Source organism: Brachyhypopomus gauderio, chromosome 11, assembly GCF_052324685.1.
Source record: "Brachyhypopomus gauderio isolate BG-103 chromosome 11, BGAUD_0.2, whole genome shotgun sequence".
Classification (NCBI taxonomy): domain Eukaryota; kingdom Metazoa; phylum Chordata; class Actinopteri; order Gymnotiformes; family Hypopomidae; genus Brachyhypopomus; species Brachyhypopomus gauderio.
In genome coordinates this window covers 14781588-14806587 of record NC_135221.1, presented here as the reverse complement: position 1 = coordinate 14806587, position 25000 = coordinate 14781588, and the positions used below count along the sequence as shown (strand labels likewise).

Below are 25000 nucleotides of genomic sequence, written 5' to 3'. Positions count from 1 at the left end.
ATCACATCCTGTGTTTGGTTCTTATTATGTACATACTTCAAACAAACTGCACTGAAATTCGTTTAGAAATGTTCCAAGGTAAACCTGTTAAGGTGGTCCTTGTGAATGAATGAATGAATGAATGAATGTTCGATTTATATAGCACTTATTTAGGCCACACCCGAGTTCAAAAGGAAGCATTCACACTTAGTCTTAAACCGAGCAGAACGACCACACCAGGGTTTGTTCTAATCAAACTAAATCTACTAGTCTGAACACACCCTGAGTTAGCGTTGGTAAGAAACACTGGTAACAGCCGAGTGTAAACAAAAATATGTTTGTGTTGCTATGGCTGCAGTTATAGTCAGTTGGATTTAGATTTTAGTTGGATTTGTTATGTCAAGCACACATTCTCGAAGGCTTATAGGATCGTTTTGTGATTGTAACGCCTGCTTCACGAACTGTACAGACTTGTGTGGCAAACACTTGTCTTTGGTACTGGGTTGTCTAGAAACCCTATGAAAAAACACATGGGTAATATTTGATCAAAACAAATACACTGTAAGTGTTTGTTAGGTAACCCAATCAAAACAAACACACTGTAACTGTTTGTTAGGTAACCTAATCAAAATAAATACACTGTGTTTGTTAGGTAACCCAATCAAAACAAACACACTGTAACTGCTTGTTAGGTAACCTAATCAAAACAAATACACTGTAAGTGTTTGTTAGGTAACCCAATCAAAACAAACACTCTGTAAGTGTTTGTTAGGTAACCCAATCAAAACAAATACACTGTAAGTGTTTGTTAGGTAACCCAGGAGGTAGGAGCTCAGTTTCACGAGGTGTTCACACTTTTAACTAAGCAGAGTCTACACTGCTTCTCCCCACCTGTGGGCTCATTCTGCTGTTCTTCAAGTCTGGATGCGAGACTGTTACCAAGCAACCATGTCATAACTGTGTTTTAGCTAGGTAATGTTAGCTAATTATAACCTTCAAAATGTACCAAAATGACAAAACCGTAATCTCACGTGCTGCCGAAATCAAAGCACAAGTCTTGTTTTGTATTTTAATTAATTCATGTATTTTATTGTAGTTCAGGATGATCTGGCGATACGACAACACATCTCATATTTTCCGCTGCAGGTCCATCATCCCATTGAACTGATAGAAATGTGCACCTTGACTGGCAGGCAAAGCAACTGAACAGCGTAAACATTTGAAACAGATTCTTCCAAAATATCAAAGATGTATTAGATTATTTCAGCACTGCTATTCCAGGCCTCCAGACAGACTCTAGAACATTTACACCTGCATGTCAACAGCATGTTTTTTTTGTTTGTTTGCTTATTTATAACATCACAGAACAAACAGAGCTTCTGAATAGCTGTCTCCCGGTCTGCCTCACTAGCTCTCTCGCCCTCCATCTCTCTCTTTTTTTTCTCTCCCTCTTTTTCTCTCTTCCCTTCTTTCACTTGTGCACATTCTTCATGCTGTTTACCTCTCACTATTTACTGTATGTGTCCCGTGAAGGAAGCAAGGACATTACTCCTCTGTCTCGGTACACAAGAGTGAACCTGACCATGTTCCCTAAGCATTGTGTCATGTGCCTGTACATTGTGTCATGTACTGTTGTATTCTCAAATAAAGACTCAGACAGAGGCAGGTCATAAGAGCTTTGTTCTAGCGAGTGGTCTGTGTGGAACCTCACTGAACCGGTTCACACACAATACACACTGCCTAAGGACTACATACACACACGCACAACCTACTAAGGCATGTTTGAACAACCATATATCAGGTTAAAACCTTTGGAATGTTAACAAGAACAAGATCTTCCAGACACTCCCATATATGCCCACATGGATGGAAGATTGGTGAGGGATTAGTAAATCATACCTAGTCCTTGAAGCAGAATGTCTTGAATGCCTTTTTATATTTAAGCAGAATGCCATTCTAATATGAGAAATGGCCTTTAACTGTCCACATCTAAACCGAGTCCTGTCTCACCACTCCCTCCATCTTCCCTTTCCTAGACAATGATTCAATAGGCCGTGAGGTTCCGCCACCCCTACTGGCTCACACAACATCTCCCCGTCACCGCACCCCGCCACCTCGATCCGAAATGGCCGCCACCAAGAGCGGCTATGAGGGCAAGATCGCCGGTCTGTACGACCTGGACCGCACCCTGGGCAAAGGTCACTTTGCCGTCGTCAAGCTCGCCCGGCACGTCTTCACCGGGCAGCTCGTGGCCGTGAAGGTCATCGACAAGACCAAGCTGGACAGTCTGGCCACGGGCCACCTGCTTCAGGAGGTTCGTTGCATGAAGCTGGTACAACACCCCAACGTGGTTCGCCTGTACGAGGTCATCGATACGCACACCAAGCTCTACCTCATCCTGGAGCTGGCCGACGGCGGCGACATGTACGATTACATCTTGCGTCACGAGGGCGGCATTGCCGAGGATACGGCCAAGACGCACTTTGCGCAGATCGTGCGAGCCATCGCATATTGTCACCGGCTGCACGTGGTGCACCGCGACCTGAAACCCGAGAACGTGGTGTTCTTCCGGCAGCAGGGCACCGTCAAGCTGACGGACTTTGGGTTCAGTAACCACTTCCAACCCGGGACCATGCTGATGACCAGCTGTGGATCACTGGCATACTCTGCCCCGGAGATACTGCTCGGAGAAGAGTATGACGCCCCTGCCGTGGGTAAGCGGATGGATGTGTTTGTGTTTGTGTGTGTCTTCGTGTGTGTGTGTATGTATTTATCTCTGTGTATGCGTGTGTCTGTCTGTGTGTGTTTGTGAGTGTGTGCACATGTTTCTTATCTGTGTATCTTACTTTTCCAAATGTTTACAAATTTCTAAAAATACTCATTAACAATATGTGTGGCACTTCTGAACCAAAACACAAATAGCTCAAACACAGAATAGCATTATTTTAGTTTCACCGAATTCACTTTATTTCACCGAATTCATTATGTTAGCAAGAACAGAACAGCCATCCTAGTACACACAGCACTGAGTGATACACTCCTCACTGTACACATACATACACACTCGTACACACCATTTTCTGAGAACACGGTGGCAGCGGGGGGGGGGGGGGGTGTTGGGCCCTCATGTTGAACAGAGTGTTTGGGTTGGGGGGCCTCATGTTGAACAGAGTGTTTGGGTTGGGGGGCCTCATGTTGAACAGAGTGTTTGGGTTGGGGGCCTCATGTTGAACAGAGTGTTTGGGTTGGGGGCCTCATGTTGAACAGAGTGTTTGGGTTGGGGGGCCTCATGTTGAACAGAGTGTTTGGGTTGGGGAGCCTCATGTTGAACAGAGTGTTTGGGTTGGGGAGCCTCATGTTGAACAGAGTGTTTGGGTTGGGGGGCCTCATGTTGAACAGAGTGTTTGGGTTGGGGGGCCTCATGTTGAACAGAGTGTTTGGGTTGGGGGGCCTCATGTTGAACAGAGTGTTTGGGTTGGGGGGCCTCATGTTGAACAGAGTGTTTGGGTTGGGGGCCCTCATGTTGAACAGAGTGTTTGGGTTGGGGGGCCTCATGTTGAACAGAGTGTTTGGGTTGGGGGCCTCATGTTGAACAGAGTGTTTGGGTTGGGGGCCTCATGTTGAACAGAGTGTTTGGGTTGGGGGGCCTCATGTTGAACAGAGTGTTTGGGTTGGGGGCCCTCATGTTGAACAGAGTGTTTGGGTTGGGGGGCCTCATGTTGAACAGAGTGTTTGGGTTGGGGGCCTCATGTTGAACAGAGTGTTTGGGTTGGGGGGCCTCATGTTGAACAGAGTGTTTGGGTTGGGGGCCCTCATGTTGAACAGAGTGTTTGGGTTGGGGGCCCTCATGTTGAACAGAGTGTTTGGGTTGGGGGGCCTCATGTTGAACAGAGTGTTTGGGTTGGGGGGCCTCATGTTGAACAGAGTGTTTGGGTTGGGGGGCCTCATGTTGAACAGAGTGTTTGGGTTGGGGGCCTCATGTTGAACAGAGTGTTTGGGTTGGGGGGCCTCATGTTGAACAGAGTGTTTGGGTTGGGGGCCTCATGTTGAACAGAGTGTTTGGGTTCCTGTGGAAGAACAAACACTTCCAACTCCAGGTGCTCCTGGAATCATGGCATGTATTTCTGGGTGTGTTTTAGTAAGCAGCTGTAATACTCTTACCGTAACAGTGTGTCTCTCACTACCTCAGTCAGTGTCTCACTACCTCAGTCAGTGTAACTACCTCAGTCAGTGTCTCACTACCTCAGTCAGTGTAACTACCTCAGTCAGTGTAACTACCTCAGTTAGTGTCTCACTACCTCAGTCAGTGTAACTACCTCAGTTAGTGTCTCACTACCTCAGTCAGTGTAACTACCTCAGTTAGTGTCTCACTACCTCAGTCAGTGTAACTACCTCAGTTAGTGTCTCACTACCTCAGTCAGTGTAACTACCTCAGTTAGTGTCTCACTACCTCAGTCAGTGTAACTACCTCAGTCAGTGTAACTACCTCAGTTAGTGTCTTACTACCTCAGTCGGAGTCTCACTACCTCAGTCAGTGTCTCACTACCTCAGTCAGTGTCTCACTACCTGTCTCCATCTATCTGTCTGTGAACAGATGGAGGTCATGGGGAGTTGCAGTGGGGAGACCAAACAGGTTTTTACATTCAGAAAACCTAAACTGGAATCACACAGAAGACTAATGAGCAGGTTTTAGATGGTGAAAGACTCCATCTTGTTTTTGCTGCTTTCCTAACTCACCCCATCTCTACAGCTCCAGCCCCTGATCACAGACAGAGAGGAAGAATAGAGAGATGGTCACAGACAGAGAGGAAGAATAGAGAGATGGTCACAGACAGAGAGGAAGAATAGAGAGATGGTCACAGACAGAGAGGAAGAGGGTTTAGGAGAGAACAAGCATAAGAAAAAAATCACTTCACTCAGGGGGACCGAGGAGGTAGAGGAGTGTCAGGAATACAGTTTCTCTTTCTGTATGTCTCTTAATCTCCCTCTCTCACCCCTCTCTCTCCATCTCTCTCTTTCTCTTTCTCTCTCTCATGTGTGCTCCAATGTATTCTTTCTGCAGGCTTCTATGTGATGGCTTCTGTGTTGCGTTGTTATTAATGTTGTATTTTTGTCATCACTCCTGCTCGGAGCAGCATGTCAGAGTGGGCCGGTAATTCTCACAGAGCCCTGCATGATCCAGGATTAGCCGCACGCGAACTGGGTCAGCATCCTCGGAGATGCAGCCAGCACACACGCACACATACACATGTAGGCACGTGCACACACGTGAGCAGCACATAAGATATTTGGCGCATGGAGCAGACTGCAGAAGCTGTGTGACCTGGTGGAATGGTTTCACCTTGATCTGCAGACACTGATGTCTGTGGAATATGAGATGAGAACCTCTCGAGGGCTACCTCAGTGTTCATTACACTGCCCAACACACTACCTACGACACTGGCCAACACACTACCTAACACACTGCCCCCAACACTACTTAACACACTGCCCAGCAAATTTGCCAACACACTACTTAACACACTGCCTTACACACTGCCCAACACTATGTCCATCACACTGCCCAACACAGTGTCACTCACACTACCTAACACACTGCCCAAGACACTATCTAATACACACACTGCCCAACAGTGTACATTACACTACCTAACACATTGCCCAACATGCTACCTAACACTGCCAAACACAATTTCCGTCACATTACCTAACACACTGCCCAACACAGTGTCCATCGCACTACTTAACACACTGCCACATCACTGCTTTGTTGTGATCCGCACTGCCACAGCATACACACATCCACTCAACCCGATTCAGTGACCCAGACCAAAATCACAAGGGCATTACAAAGTAGTGCTTTCTTGTGTTAAGGGCATTACAAAGTAGTGCTCTCTTGTGTTAAGGGCATTACAAAGTAGTGCTCTCTTGTGTTAAGGGCATTACAAATTAGTGCTTTCTTGTGTTAAGTTTACTTGGCAATAAATGTGTCAGCAAATAAGTACAAGGACAAAACGAGTGGTTTAGATGTTCTGTGAATAAATAAATGAATAACAGTCTTGTGAAAATATATAAACGAATTAATGAATTCTTGTAAGAATATTTGTTAATTAACTTCAGAGTGTGTAGAGGAAGAATGATGTAATCTATTTTGAGAAACAGTAATATGTATTTGGTAAAATAAGAGAGTAAGTGCTGGTTTCATTTAGCTCGATAGCTGTTTATTTGTGTAGTTATATAGGTTTTAACTTTTAGGTTTAGATGTGCAGGTGTGTAACTAGTATGTGTGTATGTGTTTAGATGTGTAGATGTTTAGGTGTTTAGGAGTGTAGGTGTTTAGGTCTGTGGGTGTTTAGGTGTGTAGGTGTTTAGGTGTTTATGTCTAGGTGTGTAGGTGTTTAGGTGTTTAGGTCTGTAGGTGTGTAGGTCTGTAGGTGTTTAGGTCTGTAGGTGTTTAGGAGTGTAGGTGTTTAGGTCTGTGGGTGTTTAGGTGTGTAGGTGTTTAGGTGTTTATGTCTAGGTGTGTAGGTGTTTAGGTCTGTAGGTGTGTAGGTCTGTAGGTGTTTAGGTCTGTAGGTGTTTAGGAGTGTAGGTGTTTAGGTCTGTAGGTGTGTAGGTCTGTAGGTGTGTAGGTGTTTAGGTCTGTAGGTGTTTAGGAGTGTAGGTGTTTAGGTCTGTAGGTGTTTAGGTGTGTAGGTGTTTAGGAGTGTAGGTGTGCTGCTGTTTACTTGCTCTTAAAGGGTTTGCTAAATAATTGATTAATTGAATCATTGGTGCAGGGAGCTGGAAACCCCTAACCTGTGCAGTTCAGGGACACCTTCCCAAAACCAAGGCAGCAATAACTGATCCTGGAAACCTTTCAAGAATCCTGTGTATTTTGTGGCTCTGTGTGTGTGTGTGTGTGTGTGTGTGTGTGTGTGTGTGTGTGTGTGTGTGTGTGTGTGTGTGTGTGTGTGTGTGTAAGAGAAAGAAAAGATATTGCTGAGTTGCTGAGAGCAAGGGATGTTGTGAAGGAGATAAGCTGGAACACGCTGACTCAATAACACATGCATTCTCTCTCTCTCTCACACACACCCTGTCACACACACACACACACACACACACACACACACACACACACACACACACACACAGTCACACACACTCTATCAAACACATACACATTCACACAGACACATACTCTCACACATGCAATATCACACCCTCTCCCACACACACACACACACACACACAGTTCATAGACTCGAATGATTCAGGTGTGTGAGTAAAGAGGCATGTACCGTGTGGGTGTGTTTCCCATTTGGTTTAGCACTCATGGAACATGGCTGCGTTTGGTAACTCAGGGAACGCTGGTGTGTGTGTGTGTGTGTGTGTGTGTGTGTGTGTGTGTGTGTGTGTGTGTGTGTGTGTGTGTGTGTGTGTGTGTGTGTGTGTGTGTGTGTGTGTGTGTGTGTGTGTGTGTGTGTGTGTGTGTGTCCAGGAATTGTGTATGTGTATTGTGTATGCAGTATAACGCAAAGAGGCATCATGCTGAATGAACACGTCTCACATGCATATGCATGCACGCATATACACACACACAGACACACGCACACACGCTCCCTCCCACCATGAATGCGTGCACACACACATGCACACACCCACCCACATGTGCATTTGACATAGACAGGAGCCTGCAGAGTCAAAACAGACCCTTGTGACAAGAGAGGTCCTCATTCACACACCACTGTCACGTTATATAACCTCTGCACGCTGCCACACACACCTCTGTGAGAGACTGACTGTATGAGTGTGTGCCTCTACTCCTGGTACATACAGAACATCTCATGGTATTCATATATGCAACATATATCCGTCTCAGCACCATAAACACTGTGAATTACAAGGTCTAAAACTACTCACATATGTAGTGGCTGACAGAGGCGATGGAGGACAGGTGGTGTTTGAATATATTTGTAGGCAATTTTCTATTTGGTAATAAAAAATATTTAAAAAGCCAATTCAGAGTGGCTGTTCCTCCAGCTCTCTATATGCTCTGTACATCATGTGGCTCTCGGTCCCTGCTGTACACAGATCAGCCTTTTGCCGTGTGAAGTGTTGAGGAGGACGAGACAGGCTGGTCCTGGGACAGACTGATGGAGCTGAGATGAGATGTGGCGTGTGATGTAAGAGGGTGGCCATAACCAGGACTGGGAGGTGTCGGCCCTGCTGTCCGTGCACAGCGCTAACGAACGCAGACGTGACGGGAGTGGAGCAGCGTGGAGAGAGTGAGGGAGGGGAAGAGAGTGGTAGAGAGTGAGGGAGGGGAAGAGAGTGGTAGAGAGTGAGGGAGGGGAAGAGAGTGGTAGAGAGTGAGGGAGGGGAAGAGAGTGGTAGAGAGACACAGGAGCGGTGGCAGAGGAAGAAATGTAGGAGCAGGACAAAAAGGGAGGGAAAATGAAGAAGGGGGGGAGGAAGATATCGAGGACAGGAGGGGACAGGAAGAGGTAAGAGGACAGGAAGAGGTAGGACACATGAAGGGACAGGACAGGTAGGGGTGGGACAGATAGAGAGAAGACAGGAAGGGACAGGAAGAGGGGCTTATGAGGTAGTATTTCCTCTGAAATCCTGTTTTATTAAACAGGAGACAGTGAGGGAGCAGAGGAAGAGGGAGAGGGAGGGAGGGAGAGGGAGAGAGGGAGAGAGGGAGAGGGAGAGAGGGAGAGAGGGAGAGGGAGAGAGGGAGAGAGGGAGAGAGGGAGAGAGGAAGAGGGAGAGGGAGAGGGAGGGAGGAGAGGGAGAGAGGGAGAGCCTGTTCACCCCCACAGTGTCTGACTGATGTTGAAAAAGAGAGGGAAAAAACAGGAGTGACAGTGAAACATGGTGAGAAATTAGAAGAAAATGACAAGTGAGCCCCAGTGAAAGAGTGACAAGATATCTGAGTAGTGAACCCCAGTGAAAGAGCTCAACACATTTGGGTAAAAGAACTGCAGTCACGTCGTTAATCCCTCAAACACACACACACACACACACACACACACACACACACACACACACACACACACACAGCGTATGCAATCTCTTTCCTCAGCACAGAAAATAAGGCGCATGTTGACTGTGGTGATGTTGTAAAGTCTGATTGAATATGATGGGTCTGTCTCAATGCTGAAACACAGTGCTATCTATCGCAGGTTTACCAATAAAAAACAAATGAGCTCTGTGTGTGTGTTTGTGTGTGTGTGTGTGTGTGTGTGTGTGTGTGTGTGTGTGTGTGTGTGTGTACTACTATCAACATTGTGACTATTGTGTGTGGAGAATTGTGTTCCCCTGACAGATATAACAATGTCCATAACCCATCAATCACAGTTACATAACCCTAGTACATAGAGTTGGATGTTTATGTGTGTGTCCAAGTGTGTCCATCTGTATGAGTCTGTGTGTGTGTGTGTGTGTGTGTGTGTGTGTGTGTGTGTGTGTGTGTGAGAGAGAGAGAGAGAGAGAGAGAGAGAGAGAGAGAGAGAGAGAGAGAGAGTTTGTGTTCTCAGTAGGAACAGAAAGTGCAGTGAAGAGAAGAAAAGAGCTATTGTTGGCTGGTTTGACAGCCCTGTTGGGACACTGGTCTTCCCCAGTAAGAGCGTCCCCTGTGACCCCTGTTCGAGCATCCAGCCCCAAGCATGTGAGGAGGCCTGATGCAGCCTGACACTCTTGTAGCTCCCAGAATAATCAGACAGGTAGAAGTAACCCACCAACCAGCAGCTTGGGCACAAGTCAAAACAAATCAAATACCGAGGGAGCTGTGGAATTGCAGGTGTTAACGTCTCAGTGTGAACGGCGTTGAAGCGCTTGCATTCGTCTGGTGATTCTTCTGGTCTGAAATAAAATGATAAAGAACAAAGGTGATGTAAGCAGAACATAATGAAATAAAACACAAACCGCTGATTAAGAAGTAAATGTGAGTGACTCAAATGTAACTAATAGCAGATTTGTTTCATCACAGATTTGCCCAAGTAGAGTATTAAGTTCAGAAGTAAACGCAAACTCTGTGTGGAACTGACTTTATGATGACTTAAGACCTACTTCCAACACCCCATACACACAAACACACATGCGCACACACACACAGCAGTGCAGTACTATGAAAGTAAGCTTCTTCTTTTTTTGGATGGCCATCTTGGACCAGAATAGCGTTCTTCCAGGAGATTGTCTGTGCCCTCTCCCATATGCTTTCCCAGTGACCCATTCACTCCGTTCTGAGTTCAGAATGTTCTGGAGGGGTTTCCAGGGATCTCTGCTTGACCCAGAGGAAGCCTGCTGCTCAGGGAGGGGACAGGAATGCCAGACACACACGCAGGCGGCCGTGCTGGAGCTCAGAGTGCAGGGGTTGGCTGGGTGTGTGTGTGTGTGTGTGTGTGTGTGTGTGTGTGTGTGTGTGTGTGTGTGTGTGGTTACATAAGAACACAGCTGGGTTCCTTCCTCTGAGCACACTCTTCACCTACACTCTTATTAATGACGCACTCAGCACAGTCTGACACATTCCCTCTATGTGTGTGTGTGTGTGTTTTATGACTCCCAGACACACTGGTATAATCAGAGTTGAATTGTTGACTAATATGTGTTATATTTTGCAGGTAATGCAAATATTACGATGTATGATGTGTGTGTTTCAGATATCTGGTCATTAGGAGTGATCCTCTACATGCTGGTGTGTGGACACCCACCATTTCAGGAGGCCACGGACAGCGAGACCCTCACAATGATAATGGACTGCTGCTACACCGTACCGGAGCACGTCTCTGCACAGTGCAAAGAGTGAGAACAATGACACACACACACACACACACACACACACACAAACACACACACATCCGTGGAGTCTAACTGGCTGCTTTTCTCTGTACACCCATCTCACATACACAACCAGCCCAACTCTTCCCCCGTACTGCGTTAGTAACTCTCAGACACCACCACGAACAGGGACCATCACAACTCATTCATCATACATTCATTTATCATACATTTATTATTACATATTTATTTACACACCTCAGCTACTTAGGCCTTGTCAGCCATGCCAGAATTTGTGTGTGTGTGTATGTGTGTGTGTGTGTGTGTGTGTGTGTGTGTGTGTGTGTGTGTGTGTGTGTGTGTGTGTGTGTGTGTGGAATGCAGCCTGACCATAAAAAGAATGGTCTGGAATATTGTTGTCTGTCACCGTCACACTAAACTTTACACTCACTTAACAGCCTTGAGCAGGACCCACTGCATCTGAACATTCTGTACTCTTGCTGTGTACCTCTACTTGGGCCAGCCAATGCCAATAGCCTGATGCATAGAATGACTGTGGAGTTAGCCAATGAGAAATCCTAAGGGGATGAGCTAACACAAAGACTCTCTTATGACCAAAAAAACATTCCAGATCTTTTTAGAATCCATAGTCTTGGGCCAAGTGATGATGTGGTTTGAGTCAGGCCACATGTGGCCCCGGGGAGCCCCTGCTCCTGCTTCAGAGACATTTCAGCAGTGCCTTCTGACTGAATTTAGCTGTTTTATGACTGAACTGATGAAAGGCAGCTGATTGGGAACAGACCAGTGCCCTGTTATATTAACGAGCACAAGCCATGAAACCATGAGCATAAGCTATATTAAAAATGATAAGCAGAAGTCCGTCTTTAGAATACATTTAAACGGTTTCTTAAAAATAATGGTGTTGCACACGAAAACCTTAAGTGGCACTTAAAATGTTTTCTTAAGTGAAATTGTTACACACTCTTGAGGTTTCCCTTAAGTATTGGATTTTCCTTAAGTAATCCCTTTAAAACCAGAGTTTGCTTGACGAGCCGGTTGCTTTAGGATAAATTTATCATGGGAAAAATATCCTTACATTTCGGGGGATTTTGAAGAGGAGAATGTGCCAAGATAGGTTTTTCACAATAAAGAGAGCTCACTCAAACCAGCAGATTCTTCAGCTCTAAAACAAGCGGAAGTTTTGTAATAGGTAGCTGAAACCACAGCCCTCAAGGTGCAATTATTTTTCCTTTACGTGGGATTCAGTAGTGACGACAAAGTGGCCAATCACTGATTACAAAATCCGGGTCTGGAAATCTGATTGGCAGTTTGGAACTGAAAAACTGCTTGAGACTTCCAAAGCTCTGAGAGGTTCCAGGTCTGTTGCCCAATTTCTCCCGTTCTCTGTTTACTTTGTGATGATTCATGCCCTCCTGGGCAGGGAGGTGAGCAGTGAAGCAGGAGACCCGAGTGCCCCCCCCCCAGCTCCTCCGAGTCTCAGACAGCCGCAAATCTGCAGGCTACGAATCCAGTTAGTAACGCCCTCACATGGGACTCATGGGTGGTTGTGGTGCTGCTGTTATCAATACAGTACACACGTGTTATAGCAGGGCTATACACCAAAAACCAGCTCACCAAGGGGTGTGTGTGTGTGTGTGTGTTTGTGTGTGTGTGTGTGAAAGAGACATCTGCACTGGACCGCACAGCCAAACATAGCGACTAGGTCACGTGATTTTTACCCCGATCAAAAGCTCCTTTAATGGGAAGCGGTTCCTTGTCCAGAACACCCATGTCCTTGGGGAGGGCTGATGTGGTGAAGGATCTAGCCTCACTGTCTTCCAGCTGAACTCTGATTCTGATTTTCCTTAATGACGTCTGTATTCTTCCAGCCTGTCCTGGCAAAACATTTTAGAACATCACCGTGGCACAGACCAAAACAGAAACGGGGTGAAAAAGACATTTGGCTCATATTATCTATAACTGTGAAATACTCTGGGTGGAAATAATCCATCTCTCTGTGTTTTCCTGTCAAATAGTATTTTTTGTGGGTATTTTGCTGCTAGAGAGCAGAGCTCAGCTCAGATGAGTGTTACAAAGGGCACAGGCCCAGAGCATGCTAGCACATCTAGAGCAGGTGTGAGGGTGAGCCATCATCTGCTCTGATTATACTAGATTAGCCACTGGGCAAAACAAACATGCCCAAAAATATATACACTGAGAGTGATGTGTCGCCCCCTGCTGGCCATGCTATTTGCATGTATTGACTCAACCACAACCATGAAGTAAAACCATGAAGTAAAACACTCAGACAGAGTAAATAAATGATTGTGGCAGAGTGTATTCAGTCACTCAAACACACATGCATACACACACGTTTGTGCACGCGCGTTCCCACATGTACTGGGAAAGCACAGCCCCGGCTTCCATCCGCATTACTGTGCTCTGCAGGTGCTCATGAATATTAATGAATAGTGAGATAAGCACTTTTGTTTCATTCGTTCTCTTATCACAGTCAGATGCGCCTATGCAAATATGGGCGCCTGTCAGCGGGGCCATGAATATGTATTAGGGTGGTGAGAGCGAGTGGGAAAAGTGAGGCTGAGGAAGAGAGATGAAATAGAAAAGAGATGGATGGATGGAGACAGGCCTTGGGTGGGGACGACAGTCAGCTTGTTTGTGGGGGGGGGTCCATTTCTGATTTATTTGTTCTGCTGATAAGTTGAAATAACACTTCCATCTCACCTTCTCTTTCTCTTTTTTTTCTTTCATCTGTCCTCTACTTTTTACCTTTTTTTCTCACTCCCTTTATCTCCCTTTCTCCCTATCTCTCTTTCTCACTCCCTCTCCCTTCCTCTCTTTCTCACTCCCTCTCTATCTTTCTCCCTCCCTCTCCCTCTCTCTATCTACATTTCTTTCCCCTCAGCCTCATCTCACGGATGCTACAGAGGGACCCTTCTAAGCGGGCCGGCCTGTCTGAGATCGAGGGTCACCCCTGGCTCCAGGGCACCGACCCCTCGCCGGTGGTACCCAGCACTGTCCCCCTCACCTCTCACCGCTGCCTCTCAGCTGAGGAGCACCAGCTCATTCTGCAGGCCATGACGGCAGGAAGCATCGCTGACAGGGACACCATCCAGGAGTGAGAGCTCGCAAACGCACTCACTGCACATTCTTCATATCTTAATTAAAATCATCTGGAATACTTTAATTATATAACATTATTAAATACATTATATGTGAAATGTTTCTCGGGAGACATTTTTTCTAAGCTATTTTGTACAGATCATTATAGTCCAGTTGTTGACTATTTAGGAGTTGTAATTGGTTTATTGTTTTTCACATTACATTTCGTTGGACAGACATTAATTTGTTATTATTTATTGTAATTTATTTATATTACAAAATTGTATTATACCATTACAACGTAACATTAATTACAGTGTAAGACACTGTGAAACACCCTGTAACAACCATCAGACATATTCTTTGCTCTTCTGAAGAAATTATTAGTCTGTGGATAATGAGTACAGAGAGTCAATGTGTATTACTATGTTGCATTACAAGAGCGGCCAGGTTGATCGTGTGTGATCTTGTGGGTAATGGTGGTTTTCTGTGTGTATCAGGGCCCTGGAGGCAGACAGATATAACCACATCACGGCCACGTACTACCTTCTGGGGGAACGTATCCTGCGTGACAAGCAGGAGCAGAATGGCCTCATTCCCGAACAAAGACTTACACAGTGAGAGAAACCCACACACACACACACACACACACACACACACACACACAGTTCAGTAGTTTCCCTGCTCAAAAAAAACCTCATTCACATAATGTAAACCTCACAGATAAAACGATATTTAACTCAAGGTGTTAAGCTGTGAGGATTCATGACTATCCATGACTGCCCATTCTGTGAAGTCATATTATACCCTGTGTCTGGGATTCCTTCAACAGGAGACCCTTATCTGAGCCACTGGACTTGGTAGAAGGCAGAAGCCATCAAGTCGACCCTCTGAGAGGGATTTCTCTGGCTCCTGTGGCCCCTCTGGGTTCTCTGTCTCCAGGGTTTGTCCGTCGGGGCGTGTGTGAGTCTGGAGACCTGCTGGCCCCCAAACCCAGCCAGCAGGACACCTCCTTTGCAGATTTTGGGAGCCCGAGTCCCTGTCTGGGTCTCAGCTTCCGCTCAGTGACCCCAGAACAACCACCAGCAGTGAAAAGTCTCGGAGCCCTACAACAGATCTGTGAAGAAGAAGAGGAAGAGGAGGATGAAGGGGAACCCATTAAATCCACTCTGCATGCCAGCCTGCTACCATCAGAGCCGTCCTCTGAGTCTTCCTGTGGACATTGCTCGGTGTCAAAGTCTTGTGGTAGTTCAGAGCAGATGGACGTGACGTGTCAGGGGAGAAGCAAGGGGAAGAAACCGTGCAAAATCCTAGAGGAGGAGGTGCTTGAAGAGGAGGAGTTGCTTGAAGAGGAGGGGGCGGAGCATGGTAAAAAGCGGGAGTTCCCTCTTTTAGCAGCTCGTTCAATCGGAGTCGCAGAGGAGCAGCAAGGTCTCATAGAAAATGAAGAGACTCAGCCCCTCACTCAGGACACCTACCACCCTGAAGAACCACCCAATCCAGGGGAGGAGGAGCTTCTCAAAGCCTCAGATAGGCCCGAAGAGGGCAGAGAGATGGGCGTGGCTCCGCTGGTACCCACTCTGGATGCTGTGCAGTGTTGCTGGGGCCAGCGTGAGACCTCCACCCACACTCTGGAGACCAACAACAACACGCCCTCCAAGCCAAGGCTGCCGGACGCCGGCGTCATCTCCGGCGGCTCGCCCCGCCCGCTTCCCAAGAACCACTGCGTGGACGTGCGTCCGGACACGGTCGAGACACGCCGGGTGGGGGGAGACAGTGGAGAGAAGACGGAGGAGACGCAGACCAAACTTCAGCCGGGGAAGCGAGGGTCCCGGGACGGAGTTGCCGAGACGGCCGCCCGGGTCGAGCCCGGCAAGAACAAGAACGTGAACCTGCGGGAGCGACTGCTGCAGTTTCCCCTCTGTGAGAAAGCCCTGTCCTTCAACATCCAGCCCACCTCCAAAGAGAAACTGCTCCCTTTCGCTCAGTATAACTGTTGCCATGTCCTGTAGGGGGAGACAGAGAGAAAGGGAGAGCGAGAGGATAGGGTGAGAGAGAGAGAGAGAGAGAGAGAGAGAGAGAGAGAGAGAGAGAGAGAGATGCGGAGGGAAGGAGAATGAGTGCATGCTTCTCTCTTTCCAGGAAAGGCTCCATGGGTGTGTAATCTGTCCAGACCCCTCAAGCATCCCATGGTTCACCCTCCCCTGCCTCTCAACCACCAGTAGTTTGTCTTTAAAGACACAACATGTGTCTTCTTCTCTTACTGTGACCTCAGAGGTGCCCTGGCTTCACACAGACAGCACCCACCCCACTTACCGTACATACCCTAGGTCCCTCCGCCCTTTTCCCCCAGAATCCCCTGCTGCTTTCCTGTGTGGCGGCTAACCTCCTAGCGCTGCTGTGTACATAGATAGCTATTGACTGATGCCACTCGATGTGCTGTGTGCTCAGTGACCTTTATTAGACATAGCGTATGACTTGCAAGTGTAGGAGCACCCTGTTTAATACAATCGCTTGTTGTTTTGCACTGTAATGGTCTCCCCAGAGCAGAGCTTGAGCTGAAAAGAAGCCATGAGCGGGAGACGGGAGGGGGGGGGTTGTTGGTTCAAACACATGGCTAGCATTCCCATTCACCATTTAGCATGGCGCTGTTGAAATTACTACTAAGCGTGGGCTGCTAGCTGTCATCTATGACCAGTCGTCTAGGTAGTACGTATATTGTAATTTGCAGTATAGGATGGACTGGTTAGATTGTTCCATGAATAGGGTCAAGAACCCCTGACTGAACGCGTTGCTAGCTTTATAAGGGTGGAGTTCCTGAGTTCCTCACACTGTCATCTTCACCATCTTCAAGTCTCAAAGGCAGATATGAAAGTGACAGTCAGACAGCGCAATGCTGGGAAGGGTCTGGCAACCGCAGACCTGTTGCCATGGTGCAGTACGCCACTGTCGCTACAGCAGAGGCACAACACATGGACGGAAACGCTTCTCTACCACAGCACGGATACGGAAGCATGCTCAGTTAGCATTAGCATCACGCTAGCTGGGGTGACCAGGGAAAGACATTTTTCCAAGAGAAAAGGACTTTTAACAGAGGTTGTTGTGACTTTGTGTGATAAAGGACATTATCAGACAACAGAAGGCTGGTCTTCCTCAAGCTATTTTTTTTTTTGTTTGTTTGTTTCAAATGGTCACTCTTGAACATGAAATTCTTATCATATTAGAGCCTTATGAAGGGTATATGGGAGACATGGAGACATATGACTTCACACCATTGGTTTTATGTTGCCTTTTATTTATGTTGTACTTTTTTTTTTTGTTTTTCTACATATGACGACGTGCTTGAGAGAGCAAAACGGTTTGGTTGTGTAATCTTGAAATATCGATTTGACTTCATTGTGTGCCTCTGTACAGTCAGGACTGCTGAGCACACATCCTCTCAGTATAAGCTCTACCACACTTCTGCTCCTGTAGTGCGTGTATATTGTTTTGGGCATGTGTGTCATTATCTGTGTAAGCTATACGCTATAGACATGATGTGTTTTGACCTAACAAACCATTCCACGAAACTAGCTTCTCTCTGTGTCACAAGTTGTCAGTTACACATTTTCCACTGAAATGACCTCAGCATCATAAAAGAGGTTATGAGATTTTTTAAAATGTGATAGAAAATATATTTAGGACTATTGCTTAAAAGCTTCAAGTTATCTCTTGTAACAGTTGCGGAAATTTGTGCTAAATTAACAAAGCTAGACATAGTGCAGATTAATACAGAAACGTGGTTTTGGTTTAGTTACTATTGCACACCTCTAAATCTGCGCTGATTAGTGTGTCAGTCACATGTGCAGGTGTAAGTAGCCCCGCCCCCCTGTGTGTCATATACAGGTGTAAGTAGCCCCACCTCCTGTGTGTCGTGAGGGTTGCTGGAGCAGAGGTGGCTACACTGAGGTGGGATGAGTCTCGTGAGTTTACTGTTTAGTGTTAAACACAGGTGCAGACAGAACAGATTTGTGGCACGCCGACAGCTTCTCACACTACGGGTCGTCTAGAAGAGCCGCAAAAACCAGCACTGGCAGAAAATGCTCTACTTTGAAGAAGGTTTCGTGGGGTAGTTATTTCAGCAGTGACTAATTTAGGTGTAATCAAGATTCCATAATCCAGACACACCGTAAATATGCTCATTTTTACAAAAGAAAACATAGATGTGGATGTCCAGGGGCTTCACTGATCTGCAGGGTCACGAGGGTCATTAGCCATGTAGTGTGTCAGAGGCAGCTCAGCATTCATTGTTCAGAAGTCTACATTCTTAAAAGTTAATGTTAATGCTGTAGAAAATGCTGTTTAGGGTTTCTTCAGCAACTTTTGTAGAGGTTCTGTTTAACACACACACACACACACTACCAGGTATGGTGTGTGTTATGTAGTTACTCTGCAGTTGCATAACGGTGTCCAGAATTTATTCAATATGACTATAGTGTCATGTTATTATTCTGTGATTCTTCAGACTATGAAAAACATTTAAATATTTAACAAACAGTGTATACCAGTGTGTTGTAAAATACAAACCTGACCCTGTTACTGATTCGCAAAGAAACTTGTAAGATACTGAATAACAGCAGACGTAGATTCCAGGATCACACATAGGACAGAAGAATAGCTCTCAACTCACTCATTCTCTCATTCATTCTCACTCACTGTCTCAGTTGTCTGTTTTCTCATTCTGTCTCCAGTCTACCACCCAGCTGGAATCACTCTCCAGGGAGAGAGTCCCAGCTGAAATCACTCTCCAGGGAGAGAGTCCCAGCTGAAATCACTCTCCAGGGAGAGAGTCCCAGCTAGAATCACTCTCCAGGGAGAGAGTCCCAGCTAGAATCACTCTCCAGGGAGAGTCCCGGCTGGCTAAGTCTACAGTTTCATTGACCCTTATTAAAATTATGACTCTGTTTCAATGAGATTAATTTATTTTTATATTTATTTATTAAAATGGATTAAACCAAACCAACATGTTGTGTGGTACCGTTATTTCTAATGAACACACACAGACTATAGAAGTGCAGGTTTTTATTAAGAGTAAGGGCTGAGTGCATTAGTGGTGACACCATACCCGGTTCGGCACTGAAGTGGTTGCAGTCGTTCAATCTGCTCTTTGCATTCTTATAATAGCTGCGCTATAAAGCAGTGGATGTATAATTTAGTGAAGGCATCAAAGGGCCACTGGGCCATGGCACATCACAGGCCTGCAAGGCTCAGAGTGCTGCTGAGAACTCTTTGGTTTGTAGAAGACATAGTACAGTCAAATTTAAATCGCAGGGTAAAGAGTCACTTAAAGCCTGTAAATAGTGTGATTTGTCTCCTGTTTGGGTTTTAAAATTACACAGTGCATTGACATATTGACAACTTACCTACATACAATTTTCTCACTTAAAAAAAGCATTTAAAATGTCAAACCTCAACATAGGTCTGCTTTAAAGGAGGAGGGAGGAGTTCATATGTTAATTTCACATAAGGCTAATAAATTGCAGTAAGGTGGGTTTAACAAACGAACTTCAGCATGTTTTCTTTACATTTTATCATACACACTACTACCCCTACTGTAGTGTACATACCACACCTAGTTTCTACTTCTCTGTACAGTTTTTAACTGTTGAAAAATCCCCAACTTCAACAAGCCTTTTTGTTATTCCACTGTAGCCCTCTAGGGGGAAGCACTGTGTCCAACTTCTTTCTTGTTCTATTACTCCCTGGGGATGTAGGCACCACCCTTTGGCACACCACACCAAGTGGTGCAACAGAAAGCTAAGTACACAATGCATAAATGTAATGGCTTAGTAACCAGGCAACTGCACACCTCTGGTTAGCTCCGCCTCCAGCAGCGTGACTCAGGGTTTGAGCGCGGCAGGACCATGTGGGCGTTTCACTTTCTGTAAGGTGATAGGAGGAGTTTGGCTGTCAGTCACCAGTGTAACTTGGACCCTAAGGTCCACAAACTCATTGTGATGTGAAAAAGCATGCTGTAATACTACAGTAACAATAGAATCTATAAACAATATCTCTGGATCCAATAGGGTTGAATATGGGAGCATTGGGGTATCCATCAGACTAAAGAATTGCAGCTGTGACCCAAACCCCAACATGCTAATGATAACCATAACACCTCATCTCTAAATTCAAAATCTTAGTTCATAAAATAAATGATATATGAATAAATGATAAACCTAGCCACAGTAAACCGGCCCCACTGCCAAACACAAGAGGTCTGAACGCAGGGGCCAGAATCAGCAAACTCTGCACTACCTGCTGGCTCAGGGCTTTCATGGAACGATACTCAATCTGCTCCCTCTTGATCCGGACCCAGTCCGGTTCGTCAGGAATCATGAACGCCAAAATGAGCTTCACCACGATAAGAACATGCTGTGGAACGTGAAGACACATTCGGAAGTGATGGAAAAGCTTCAAATGCGACAGGTTCAACTTAGTGGATAATTAACACCAAAGAGTGCAGTAAAACATACACTTCAAGAAGTGCGTAAACGTTGCATATCGTAAGGTCAGTTCATCTAAAGGCATTAATGTGTTTGGCCTGGTGGTTAGGCAACTGGTCTTGTGACCGGAGGGTCGTGGGTTCGATCCCCAGACCTGAGGCCATGACAGAGGTGCCCCTGAGCAAGGCCCTTAACCCTCAATTGCTCATTTGTATAAAAAATGAGATAAAAATGTAAGTCACTCTGGATAAGGGCGTCTGCCAAATGCCATAAATGTAAATGTAAATTAGCTACAGCAAATATGAAGATGTTAGCTATTTAGCCGTGTATGACAGGGCATGGCCATGTGTGTTTAGGCTCTGACCTCGACGAGAATAGCCAAGAGAAGCACGCTGCTAGGGTTTAGGGCGTTATTCTGGATGAAGGCCCTCACCAGCGGAGCCATCAGGAACAACCAGCAGTTTGAGAGCACTGAGACAAAACCCAGCAGCTCAAATGCTACCTGAGGAGCACACACACACACGCATGCACGCAGTAACAGACAGAACAATACCCACACATACGCACAGTCACAGTCAATGTTCCATATTGACATGCTTTCCTATGATTAAATCAGGAATAATAAAGCAGTTCAATTCAACAAAGCTATCATACAATATATAGGCTAATTACATTTCACTGCTGGGCTGAAAACCTGCAACCCAAGTGTTACCACACACTCTCCACAGGTGTGGATACATGCAGATGTGTGTATCAAAGGAGGTCCTAGCACCGCTTTGAAAGATTACAGGCAAAGATCAAAGGCAAATAAGTCAAGCATATGTCTAATCTCTGTTCTTCTAAACGGAGCCACATTTTATCATGAACAATGACACACACACACACACACACACACACACACACACACACACACACACAACCACCAGGCTCTCAACAGGAAGCACAGCGTCAGACTCTTCCTGCTCTGAGGAGTTAGCCCCGCCCCATCTCACCTGCCACACCCCTATGCTAGCCTCGGGTGGAGCAAATGGTTTGCGGAACAGGCGGCAAATCTTGTAGGCGTCGCCACGGATCTCTGTGATGTTGTTGAGCAGCAACAGAAGTGCCGTGAGGGGATACACACACGAGAACAGACTCAGATATCCAAACTGCACAAGCAGCTCAATGTACTCTGCAAACAAACCCTGAACACACACACACACACACACACACACACACACACACACACACACACACACACACACACACACACACACACAGAGGACAAAGAGAAGTAAATAAAGGGAGTGAGGATTGCTGGGAGCCATTTAACTTATATGATTGTGTTGTCATTTATTACAATACGCAACATGAAGGCTATTTAATGGGTTTCACTCACAATTACTCTTCAAAGAAAAAACGGCTCATGAATGACTCATACAACCTTTCACCCACACTGTGGCAGGAGTTGCAGCTAGCCACCCCACCTGGGACTCGAACCCACGTCCAACAGCTCTGACCACCGCACCAAAAAGCCAGCACAGTGACCACAGCACCCATTTAACCTTACTCAGAGACACTCTCCCTCACACCACCCTCCCCATTGGAGTATCTCTCACTCCTATCCACTCACTCACATTTAACTCACATGGCACACTCTTACTCCCTCACTTATTCACTCTCTCACTAATAAGTACACAGTCACTCTGCACTCTTCAATCACACTCCTAAACTAATCGACTCTCTCACAGCCACTCAGTGACTATCTCCTGCCCCACACGTATTCATCCCCTCACTAACACTCACTCACTCTCCTACATTCTCACTCCCAGTCACAATCTGACTCCGTCTCTCCCCGTCTCACTCCCCATCTCCTCTCTCCTCCCCCGAGCTCCTACCATCTCTACTCGAGCCTGGTTTGAGTGAGGAAAGGAGACAGAGGGGAACGCAGCTCACGGGAAATGGAGGCTGACTCCCCTCCGCCTGCATGTGGTCGGCCGCCGGGTCGTCCTCCTTCAGCTCCTTCTGGGAGGAGCCATAGATGCGGTCCACGATGTACGGCACCATCACCTCCGTGAACTGGTTCACCACCTGAGACAGGATCAGCAGCGACGACAGCCTCTGCACACACCAGGGGTCACGCCAGAGGTCATGTCGTGGGTCAACGCTAACAATGGTCACACGTGACGTTTGATGTGTGAAGAACAGCACTCACCTTACGGAGCAGGGGCAGGTCCTGCTTGAAGAAGGCGATGTGGAACAACACAGCAAAGTTGTTGAAAAAGGTGAACTGGAAGGCAGAGAGAGGGAGAGAGAGGGAGAGAGAGGGAGAGAGAGGGAGAGAGAGGGAGAGAGAGGGAGAGAGAGTGAGGAGGGAGAGAGAGTGAGGAGGGAGAGAGAGGGAGAGAGAGGGAGAGAGAGGGAGAGAGAGGGAGAGAGAGTGAGGAGGGAGAGAGAGGGAGAGAGAGGGAGAGAGAGGGAGAGAGAGGGAGAGAGAGGGAGGAGGGAGAGAGAGTGAGGAGGGAGAGAGAGGGAGAGAGAGGGAGAGAGAGGGAGAGAGAGGGAGAGAGAGAGAGAGAGAGGGAGAGAGAGGGAGAGAGAGGGAGAGAGAGGGAGGAGGGAGAGATTAAATTTTGCACTTTAAATAGCTCTAAATTTGTAATACTGCTCTGGGATTCACACTTATCAGCAATGGAAATACACCTGGGACTTTCAGAGTAGAACACCTGCTGTAGTTTTACTATTATTAATAGTCCTATGAGAAAGCAGACCAGAGCTGAGCCCTGAGGGAGAGAGAGACAGAGAGACAGAAAGAGAGACATAGAGTGTGAGAGAGAGAGAGAGAGAGAGAGATACAGAGAGAGAGTGAGCGAGAGAGAGAGGCTTCGACTTTTATTATCACATATGATACTCCTTTTTAGAAACCTTTTCTCTCCCTCCACATACTAACTGTACATGTACCCAACACTCATATACCCACTAACAGGCTGTGTGTACTGCCCACAGTCTCTGCTAAAACAGAAACACCACACACACATATTAAGCACCTCAGCACCAACAACACACACAATATGAGCAACACGTCTCCTTAAGTCACCGATTTAAGGCATTTACGCTAATTTACATTAATAAGAGGGAAGATAAGACACAGCTAAAAAGAAGAGAAACAGATAACACCACGCAACATTGTTGGGGACAGACACGTGGAGAGAAACGCAACATTGTTGGGGACAGACACGTGGAGAGAAACTCAACATTGTTGGGGACAGACACGTGGAGAGAAACTCAACACTGTAGGGGACAGACACGTGGAGAGAAACTCAACACTGTAGGGGACAGACACGTGGAGAGAAACTCAACACTGTTGGGGACAGACACGTGGAGAGAAACGCAACAATGTAGGGGACAGACACATGGAGAGAAACGCAACACTGTAGGGGACAGACACGTGGAGAGAAACGCAACACTGTAGGGACAAGACACGTGGAGAGAAACGCAACACTGTAGGGGACAGACACGTGGAGAGAAACGCAACACTGTAGGGGACAGACACGTGGAGAGAAACGCAACACTGTTAGGGACAGACACGTGGAGAGAAACGCAACACTGTAGGGGACAGACACGTGGAGAGAAACGCAACACTGTTGGGGACAGACGCAACACTGTAGGGGACAGACACGTGGAGAGAAACACAACACTGTTGGGGACAGACACGTGGAGAGAAACGCAACACTGTAGGGGACAGACACGTGGAGAGAAACGCAACACTGTAGGGGACAGACACGTGGAGAGAAACGCAACATTGTTGGGGACAGACACGTGGAGAGAAACGCAACATTGTTGGGGACAGACACGTGGAGAGAAACGCAACACTGTAGGGACAAGACACGTGGAGAGAAACGCAACACTGTAGGGGACAGACACGTGGAGAGAAACGCAACATTGTTGGGGACAGACACGTGGAGAGAAACGCAACATTGTTGGGGACAGACACGTGGAGAGAAACGCAACACTGTTGCCTTCAGAGCATGACGACAATGCAGAAGTGGTTCTGAGTTACATGCACATTCGTTCAAACCAGACATCTATTTGCGGTTTATAGAACATAATGTTTTTATTTGCATGTATAAGAAGATAATGCTTTTAGTGGACTGGTAGCGACCAAGCAGAAGAGTGAGAGACTGAACAAATGAATGGAGAAGAGAAAAGAGAAATGAGAGTAGCTGGGTAGATGGACTCACCACCAGAACCTTAGCAGTGTGATGTTTCTCAAAGGATGATTCCTCTCTATGGTTCTCTGATGGAGGAAAAGAGGGGGGGAAGGGAGAGAGAGAGAGAGAGAGATAGAGAGAGTCTGTATCATTTTAAACAGCATCATTTCACATTCTTGGGCTCAATGGTAAGTCTTCTTACATCATAACTACACTCTGCTCTGAAGTACTCTTCCTCTAATGTAGCACTTCTTCTACCATACACTCAGTCCCACAAAATTAAATACATCATCACCTAACCAGGCACACCAGCCTGTCACTAAGCAACAGCCTCTTCACCTAAACATGCACACCAGCCTGTCACTAAGCAACTGTCTCTTCATCTAATCATGCGCACAAGTTTGTAACTAAGCAACAACCTCTTCACCTAACCACACACACCAGCCTGTGTACTTGTGTCAAAAC

General features: G+C 46.5%; 2 protein-coding genes across 6 annotated transcripts in view; one reads left to right on the top strand and one right to left on the bottom strand.

The window, feature by feature from the left end:
• The window catches only part of snrkb (SNF related kinase b), a 24738-nt gene extending 5873 nt beyond the window's left edge, over positions 1–18865 (top strand). Inside the window, exons 2-6 of the mRNA XM_077022244.1 lie at positions 2016–2693; positions 10626–10767; positions 13667–13879; positions 14364–14480; positions 14696–18865. Coding sequence (XP_076878359.1) covers positions 2105–2693; positions 10626–10767; positions 13667–13879; positions 14364–14480; positions 14696–15875 — 2241 coding nt within the window. The 5' untranslated portion in view covers positions 2016–2104 and the 3' untranslated portion in view covers positions 15876–18865. The remainder of the gene's footprint in view (positions 1–2015; positions 2694–10625; positions 10768–13666; positions 13880–14363; positions 14481–14695) is intronic.
• ano10b (anoctamin 10b) overlaps positions 9397–25000 on the bottom strand; it is a 26024-nt gene continuing 10420 nt past the window's right edge. For 3 of the 5 annotated variants that reach the window (XM_077022248.1, XM_077022247.1, XM_077022246.1), the window contains exons 7-13: positions 24566–24621; positions 22540–22614; positions 22281–22445; positions 21338–21529; positions 20710–20847; positions 20158–20274; positions 18910–19784 (exon numbers count right to left, since the gene is read on the bottom strand). In XM_077022248.1, coding sequence (XP_076878363.1) covers positions 19743–19784; positions 20158–20274; positions 20710–20847; positions 21338–21529; positions 22281–22445; positions 22540–22614; positions 24566–24621 — 785 coding nt within the window. In that variant the 3' untranslated portion in view covers positions 18910–19742. Of the gene's footprint in view, positions 9829–14047; positions 15870–18909; positions 19785–20157; positions 20275–20709; positions 20848–21337; positions 21530–22280; positions 22446–22539; positions 22615–24565; positions 24622–25000 lie in introns of those variants that run through there. The other 2 variants (XM_077022250.1, XM_077022249.1) reach the window with 2 other exon arrangements.